This window comes from Labrus bergylta, chromosome 1 (assembly GCF_963930695.1).
Source record: "Labrus bergylta chromosome 1, fLabBer1.1, whole genome shotgun sequence".
NCBI classification, from domain to species: Eukaryota; Metazoa; Chordata; class Actinopteri; order Labriformes; family Labridae; genus Labrus; species Labrus bergylta.
Genome location: NC_089195.1, coordinates 37,138,170 through 37,147,663, shown reverse-complemented (window position 1 = coordinate 37,147,663; position 9,494 = coordinate 37,138,170). Strand labels below are relative to the sequence as shown.

Sequence of the window (9,494 nt, the reverse complement as noted above, 5' to 3'; positions counted from 1 at the left end):
CATGACAGGTTGACCGTTGCCGTGGAAACACCGGGCGCTACGTCAAAGACAACTGCATAAGGAAGCAGAGGGGGTCGCTCCCATGATTCCCTGCCAGCCTTGACGTCATCTTTTGTTATTGTTTTGATTGAGAGCCCCCTGGTGGCGGAGTTTACTTCCTGTGTTCTTTAACACAATGTTTATTTTACTAACACCTTAAGAAAAACAAGTGATCAGCTGTTTGAGTGTTTACATTGTTGTGATCAGCTGTTTGAGTGTTTACATTGTTGTTGTTGTGATCAGCTGTTTGAGTGTTTACATTGTTGTGATCAGCTGTTTGAGTGTTTACATTGTTGTTGTTGTTGTGATCAGCTGTTTGAGTGTTTACATTGTTGTTGTTGTGATCAGCTGTTTGAGTGTTTACGTTGTTGTTGTTGTGATCAGCTGTTTGAGTGTTTACATTGTTGTGATCAGCTGTTTGAGTGTTTACATTGTTGTTGTTGTGATCAGCTGTTTGAGTGTTTACATTGTTGTTGTGATCAGCTGTTTGAGTGTTTACATTGTTGTTGTTGTTGTGATCAGCTGTTTGAGTGTTTACATTGTTGTTGTGATCAGCTGTTTGAGTGTTTACATTGTTGTGATCAGCTGTTGGAGTGTTTACGTTGTTGTTGTTTTTGTTGTTTGTTGCTGTGCAGGGATCTGGAGCAGAGATATCCGTTTTAAGAGTAACCTCCCTCTGACTGAGATCAACAAGATCCTGAAGAACCTGGAGAGTAAGAAGCTCATCAAAGCCGTCAAGTCTGTGGCTGTGAGTTTACACCTGTTCACCTGTTCACCTGTTCACCTGCACACCTGTAAACCTGCACACCTGTAGACCTGCATACCTTTAAACCTGCACACCTGTTCACCTGTAGACCTGCACACCTGTTCACCTGTAGACCTGCACACCTTTAAACCTGCACACCTGTAGACCTGCATACCTTTAAACCTGCACACCTGTAGACCTGCATACCTTTAAACCTGCACACCTGTTCACCTGTAGACCTGCACACCTGTAAACCTGCACACCTGTAGACCTGCATACCTTTAAACCTGCACACCTGTTCACCTGTAGACCTGCACACCTGTTCACCTGTAGACCTGCACACCTGTTCACCTGTAGACCTGCACACCTGTAGACCTGCACACCTTTAAACCTGCACACCTGTAGATCTGCACACCTTTAAACCTGCACACCTTTAAACCTGCACACCTGTAGACCTGCACACCTGTAAACCTGCACACCTGTAGACCTGCACACCTGTTCACCTGTAGACCTGTAAACCTGCACACCTATTCACCTGTAGACCTGCACACCTGTAGACCTGCATACCTGTAGACCAGCACACCCCCCCACCTGTAAACCTGCACACCTGTTCACCTGTAGACCTGCACAACTGTTCACCTGTAGACCTGCACACCTGTAAACCTGCACACCTGTTCACCTGTAGACCTGCACACCTGTTCACCTGTAGACCTGCACACCTGTAGACCTGCACACCTTTAAACCTGTAGACCTGCACACCTGTAGACCTGCACACCTGTTCACCTGTAGACCTGCACACCTTTAAACCTGCACACCTGTAGACCTGCACACCTGTAGACCTGCACACCTGTTCACCTGTAGACCTGCACACCTGTAGACCTGCACACCTGTAGATCTGCACACCTGTAGACCTGCACACCTGTAGACCTGCACACCTGCACACCTGTAGACCTGCACACCTGTAGATGCACTACACAGCTTTACCCCTGAAAGTTCACCTGTGGAGATATCAGCTTCCTGTCTGACTCGTCCATGTTTTTTCATGTTGCAGGCGTCTAAGAAGAAGGTGTACATGCTGTATAACCTGCAGCCCGACCGCTCGGTGACGGGCGGCGCCTGGTACAGCGACCAGGACTTTGAGTCTGAGTTTGTGGAAGTCCTGAACCAGCAGTGCTTCAAGTTCCTGCAGAGCAAGGTAAGAAAAACAACCTGTTCTCAGACTGCAGCGAGGTCAAAACTCAAGCTGCTGAACACTGACCTTCATGAAACATCCACCAAGTGGATCAGGTTCCATCAGACCAGCAGGGGGCAGCAGAGTCAACGAGGTCATCCTCATATCGTGTGTGTGTGTGTGTAGGCTGAAGCGGCGAGGGACAGTAAACAGAGTCCCATGGTTCAGAGGAACAGCTCCTTCGCCACCTCACACGAAGTCTGGAAGTACATCTGCGAGCTGGGAATCAGCAAGGTGACACTGCTTAACCCCCGCCCACTTTATGACATCACACACCTGACCACGCTGAACCTTGTGCACCTTTGTAGTTTAGTTTGATTATTCCTTTAGTGTCAGACTGACAGGTGTGTGTGTGTGTGTGTAGGTGGATCTGTCTATGGACGACATCGAGACCATCCTGAACACGCTCATCTACGACGGGAAGGTGGAGATGACCATCATCGCCGCCAAGGAGGGGACGGTGGGCAGCGTGGACGGACAGATGAAGCTGTACCGCGGCGTCAACCCCATCCTGCAGCCCACCGGCCTCGTCAGGACGCCGTGCGGCCTCTGCCCGGTAACAACACACACACACACAGAGACAGAGACACACACACACACACAGAGACACAGAGACAGAGACACACACACAGAGACACAGAGACAGAGACACACACAGAGACACAGAGACAGAGACACACACAGAGACACAGAGACAGAGACACACAGAGACAGAGACACACAGAGACACAGAGACAGAGACACACACACAGAGACACAGAGACAGAGACACACACACAGAGACACAGAGACAGAGACACACACACAGAGACACAGAGACAGAGACACACATACAGAGACACAGAGACAGAGACACAGAGACAGAGACACACACACAGAGACACAGAGACAGAGACACACAGAGACACAGAGACAGAGACACACATACAGAGACACAGAGACAGAGACACAGAGACAGAGACACACACACAGAGACACAGAGACAGAGACACACAGAGACACAGAGACAGAGACACACATACAGAGACACACACACAGAGACACAGAGACAGAGACACACACACAGAGACACAGAGACAGAGACACACAGAGACACAGAGACAGAGACACACATACAGAGACACAGAGACAGAGACACACAGAGACACAGAGACAGAGACACACACACAGAGACACAGAGACAGAGACACAGAGACACACAGAGACAGAGACACACAGAGACAGAGACAGAGACACACACACACACACACAGAGACACAGAGACAGAGACACACAGAGACACACACACACAGAGACAGAGACACACAGAGACACACACACACAGACACACACAGAGACAGAGACACACACACAGAGACACACACACACAGAGACAGAGACACACACACACACAGAGACACAGAGACAGAGACACACACACAGAGACACACACACACAGAGACAGAGACACACAGACACACACATACAGAGACACACACACACACAGACACACACACACACACACCAATGATCCAAACCTTGTACGTGGCGGTCTTCTCTCCTCGCCGCCGGTCGGGCAGAACTTCAACTAGTACGACTAAAAAAACTCATCGGGTATTTAAAGTCCTGCTCATGGTCGGTCACAACGTAGTAGCTTACACGCCCTCAGTTTACTAAACTGACTTCCTGTTTCCTGTTTCCTGTCGTCAGGTGTTTGAAGACTGTCATGAAGGAGGAGAGATCTCGCCGTCTAACTGCGTTTACATGAGCGAGTGGTTGGACTTCTGACAGCTCGTCTCCTCCTCTCTCTTTTCTCTCACAGCTGTGATCCACAACATTTATTTTCTATTTATCTCAAAGTCTAATAAAAGTCTCAAACGGCCGCTGCTTCTTGACTTTGTCTCTTCTTCTGGTGAATAAATAAAGACGGAGAGTTTATATTTATAATCAGCTGGTGAGGTCTTCTTAACCAGAACACAGTTACCCGGTGTTGAAACATGAAGCTGATGCTGAAGTGTAAAATCCTGCAGTTCCTGGAGTGTCCACTAGATGCTGGCTGCAGAAGCACAGGAAGTCACATACACACCCATGTAAAGAGTCCATCTGGAGTTTTGTAAAAACATATTACGAGTCCACAGAAACTGTCCAAACCACGGCTGCAGAGCCAAGCTGGGCCAGTTCCCTCTACTGATCCACATTAAAGGATAAAGTTCATGAACCACCTGATCGAGTCCGAGTCACAGCAACACAGAGCTTATTTAGAACACACACACTCTCTGATCACTGATAGAAACACCACACATAGATCCACATATCAAAGCAACTCACAAATTCAACAAACAGACAAAGATAATAAACAGAAATATATGAATCAGTGGAAATTAGAAACCCAAACAATACATAGAGTAGAATGCTATAGTTTACTGGACAGGGAATTCAAATTATCCTAATATTTAAGAGAAATAAAAGAAACTCTTAAAAGACAAACAGTGACTAAATACAGGCTCATGTCAGCTCTGCAGAGGTTTCACCTGCTGAGTTATACAGTGTTGGGTCCCAGCCCGATAGGAGAAAGCCTCCCAAACCAGACTGCATGTTTAAATGGAGGGAAAACAAACAAAGGATCTTAAAGAACTCTTAATCCCAGCATGCTCTGCAGTACTTCACGCTCAGGTGTGAAGTGTAGGGGGAGCCTGGATTCAAGGTTTTTTCTTAGCCACAGAGAAGGACGCCTATTGGTCCGAGATGCCTGTCAATAACATGAGTAGATCCCGCCTACCATGATATTCTAACGCGACTCAAATAATAGTTTTAAAATGTTTAAATCCATCAATTAATAAATAATAAAATAACATGAAACACGAAACACAAAAAATACAAAATAAAACACATTTAAGTTAAAACATTTGTTTTTTAAATAAAACCAAAAGACGTAATATATAAATAAAATAAAATATGAATTTAAATTAGTTTAATTTAATAATTTAATTAAATTAAAACATTTGAAAAAATACAAATAAATAAATAGAAAATTACATTAATTTAACTATAAAAATTGAAACAAAACAATCTATGAAATAAATATACTTTACGTGTTTACTTTTACCTGTTTTAAACTTTGATAAAAGTTTAGTTTTTCAACCATATTACTTTATTTCTTCAGTTTACTTTTATTTGATTAAATTCTGTTATTATTATTGCGGTAATTAATTATCATATATGTATTTCCTCTGCTTATTAATGTTACATGAGTGTGAAACATTTTACAATTAAAGACAAATATATTTAAATGATATTTATATCTGACTGTATTTGTATTCTTCCTCTCTGAAGGTGATGTCATGTTAAACTGCTGAGTCATCTTAAACGGATCGATCCAATCCATTAAAGTTCAGCCTGGATCAACACCGCCCCCGTGTGGCTGAAAGGAGAACACAGAAATATGAGAGGTCACTGTAAATCTCAATGTGTTGTTTTTTCCTCTTCACTTTATCTGTCACTAAAAGTCAGGTTTTCAGAGAACTCATTAAAGATGGCGCTTTCAAAAAAACGCTTCATGGCAGCATGAGGGATAAAGGCGTGCAGCGTGTACGCTCGATGACTCCTAGTGCCAAGCTGCAGTTTAGACAGTACTACACAGAGTCCACTTCAGCAAATCTGGATTATCTGAAATATATCGGGATATCATGATATGTGCAAATTTAATTCAGACAACAAGAGATCTTTGGCTACCTCCCCTAGGGGGTCCCGGGCCCCAGGTTGGGTACCAATGCTTTAACCAATGCTTTAACCAATGCTATAACCAATGCTACAAAGAGACAAGACGAGACGGATCCACGTGGGACGAGACGAGACGAGGCGAGAGGTGTAACCCCGCCTCTCGATCAATGATGCTCAGATCAGCTCCAGGCCTCCCGCAACCAAAAGTGGTATAAATGGATGGAGGTTCAGGTGTTATTATGTATCATACAGCAGCTGATGAAGAACCTGGTCGGGCTGGAAATATCTTGAATTGTGTTTTTTAATGCATACAGCAAATAAAAAAAGTATAATTTTGTGAATCTTTGTGAATCACATCTCGTAGTTTTGTTCGACTCTGCATGTGCGTACGCTGGCTGACTTTTTCTAAACTAATGCATTCACCCAAAGGTCTGACACTTGGACAGTAATCACTTTGTTTAGTGTTTAAGTTGTGTTAGGAAAGAAGACATGTTGGGTTCTCTGTGATGTTCTTCCTGGTGTTTGTCTTATCAAATATGTTAATCATGTAAAGAGGAAGGAAGTGTAGTGATTAAAAACACTCTGATATCTGTCGTCTGCTCACTGCCTGCAGAGGAGAGTCTTCTTTCAGACGTTACTCTTCTTCACATGTAAGTAGAATGATTCCTCAACATGTCTACTGTGGTAGAACTGTGCCTGCAGAAAATCAGCAGAAAGAGAAAACCCTCCGAACCTTGGGACGAGAGCAAATAAAAGAGAACTTCCAGAAACTGTTGAGTTGCTAAGTCACCCAGTTTATTACATGCAGCATGGAGAGAAGTTCAGCTATGCGTACAGGATACACAAAGTAAGTTCTCTGCCCGCTCTTGGGGCGTACAATCTTTATATACTTGAGCATACAGTGTGATCGAAACTTTCAGAGGAGGATCAAAGAAAAAGGTGCAGCTTTATCTGTGTCAGCACCTTGTGGTCAGTGTATAAATATGTGAAAGTAGCAGTAACTTGTCCTTGAGAGTTTTAAAAAAATAGTCCTTATAAGGAGCTGTTGTTGAGTCTGTGTACGTGAGATAAAACTCCTGTGGTGAGGTGAGTATCGTGCAAGGTTCGTGTGTTGCAGTGGTCATATAAGGACACGGTGCATGTATACGTGATATGTGTAATGCTATGTGTCATGCATTGGATCAGTTAATGAGCAAACATAAAAGTATAAAGAATATAAGATTCCACATTCCCCCCTTTTGTTCTTTAGAACAACCTACGATAAAACAAAATAAAACATAAAACACCCTTCACACATCACTCATCAAAGGGGAAGAAACTGAGATCGGGGTAGCCTTCATTTTCATCATCAGCGTCATTAGCATCACCAGTAACCGCTAGCAGCGGGAAATTTTGCACAGCATCTTCAGGATGTGGGGGTGAAATAGCACGGTCAATCAAGCGAGTCATAAGAGCTCTAATACATGGGATACAGCAACAACCACAGAGAATGAGAATCGCAGCCATGACTGCAATTGAAAGTAGGACAGACATAATTAGACCTTTCCATTTACCAAACAAATTGCTCATCAATGCTGATTTCTAGGAAGGAAAATCTGAGGAATGGCCTTATGAGTTTGTTTGGGAGAAGGTGTGAAACAAGAGACAGTGGTAGAGGATACAGACCGTCTTTCACGTGGTTGTTGCTGTGGAGAAAAGGTGGTGTTAACATTGGGTGCTGTAGAGTTGGTGAGAGAGGGTTTAGTGGGAGTGGTTACAGATTTAGTGTTAGTTTCTTGCAGCTGATACCATAACCAAGGTGCTAGCACAATGCTAGCAAAAATTAGGAGGATACATGTCGTGCCTCGGAGGCCACACAGGCCTTTATGATTTCTAAAAGGATGCCATGGTCTGGGCCTGTCTCTCTTCTGACCGCGTGGCTGCCTCTCAGTCAATGGCAGGAGGGTTGGAGTTGGAGCCATGTTGCCTGCTGTAGGAGCAGAGCACGTCGTACACTCCTGTCGACTAATTCCTCAACGCTCTAATGCTGTCTTGTCAGCCGTTGCAGCAGGTGGTGTTACCTTCTTACAGTGGGATGCGTGGATCCATGTAGGTCGACCTTCGACCTTTACTGCGGTGTTTGTGACGAGTAGAACCTGATAAGGTTTGGTCCACCGGGGCTGCAGTGCAGTCTTCCTTTGGTGGATCTTTATAGCCACGTAGTCACCTGGTTGCAGTGGATGTCCTGGTTCGTTCAGGGGTTGTGGTTGTCCTTCACGAACCTGTTTGTGAATGGATGAGAAGACATAGTGCAACGCTTTGCAATAGTTTAGTACACTATCATGTCTCAGGGCCATTTCTTGAGGCACTATCATAGTGCCCAGAGATCCTGGGGTGCTCATGGCTCGTCCTGTAATCACCTCATATGGAGATAAATGATTACGTCTGCTAGTAGTAGCTCTAATACTCATCAGGGCCAGAGGAAGAGCCTCCGGCCAGCTAAGTTGTGTCTGTGCACATATTTTAGCTAGTTTGAGTTTCAGAGTCTGGTTCAACCTTTCAACTTTCCCTGCACTTTGTGGATGGTAAGGTGTGTGCAGGTGGTGTTTGATTCCTAGTGCTGTAACAACATCTTGCACTATTTGTCCAGTAAAATGAGTCCCTCTGTCACTATTAATGGATACTGGGATACCAAACCTTGGAATGAACTCTTTGAGTAAGGCTTTTGATACTGCTGTTGTGTCTGCTTTTGCAGTAGGAAAAGCTTCGGACCATCCTGAGAATGTGTCCACCATGACCAGGACGTATTGAAACCGTCCGTGTTTTGGCATTTGGATAAAATCAATCTGTAAATTTGAAAATGGTCCTGGTGGAGCAGGATGAGCACCTTGTTTCACTTTTGTTGTCTTTCCAACGTTGTGTTGTTGGCAAATGGCACATCTTTGTACAAAATCAGCACATGCCTGGGATACATTATTTGCATACCATACACGTCTAATTATCGCTTCCATCCCCCCTTTGTTCACGTGTGCTACACCGTGAACAGTCTGTAAGAGGTAGGGGAGGAGCGACTGAGGGCAACACGGGCGCCCGTCGACAGAGTAATATACATTATTTACAAGAACACATTTTGTCTGCCAGTGAGATCGTTCCAAGGGTTCGGCAGCTAACTGTAAGGCAGCTACGTCATGGACGGAGGGATCCGGGCTGGGAGAAACCAGTGTTGAGGTCGCCAACACGGGAGCGAGGGCTCCTGACACCGCAGCGGCTTTTGCTGCAGTATCAGCTCTTGCGTTACCGAGGCTCACAGGATCTTTGGAAGATGTATGGGCGTCACATTTGAGAAAGGCAACTTTAGAAGGAAGAAGGAGAGCTTTTAGGAGAGCCTCTACTAGGGAAGCATTTTTAATAGGGGTGCCTGCAGATGTTAAGAAATCACGATGTCTCCAGATTCCACCAAAATCAAGGCAGACACCTAAAGCATACCGAGAGTCAGTGTAGATGTTAACAGATTTATTCTTTGCATAGATACATGCCTGAGTGAGAGCCACTAGCTCCGCCTGTTGAGCAGAGAAGTGGTCTGGAAGTTTACCTGTAAGAATGGTGCCAATGGGAGAAACTACAGCCCAACCTGAATCAAGGGTGCCCTGCAGGTTTCTAGAAGAGCTGCCGTCAGTGAACAGGGTAAGGTCAGGGTTAGACAAAGGGGTGTCAAAAAGATCTTCATGAATGGTGTAGGTCATCACCGTCGCCTGGCAGTCATGGGGCTCACCGTCAGCAGCAGTAGGAAGGAGAGAAGAG

The 9,494-nt window shown here is 44.9% G+C and overlaps 1 protein-coding gene across 1 annotated transcript in view; it reads left to right on the top strand.

Annotated features, from left to right (window-relative positions):
* polr3f (polymerase (RNA) III (DNA directed) polypeptide F) overlaps nt 1-3,876 on the top strand; it is a 16,274-nt gene extending 12,398 nt beyond the window's left edge. The window contains exons 5-9 of the mRNA XM_065960778.1: nt 675-787; nt 1,836-1,979; nt 2,142-2,249; nt 2,380-2,571; nt 3,705-3,876. Coding sequence (XP_065816850.1) covers nt 675-787; nt 1,836-1,979; nt 2,142-2,249; nt 2,380-2,571; nt 3,705-3,782 — 635 coding nt within the window. The 3' untranslated portion in view covers nt 3,783-3,876. The remainder of the gene's footprint in view (nt 1-674; nt 788-1,835; nt 1,980-2,141; nt 2,250-2,379; nt 2,572-3,704) is intronic.
* The last annotated feature ends 5,618 nt before the right edge of the window (nt 3,877-9,494 follow it).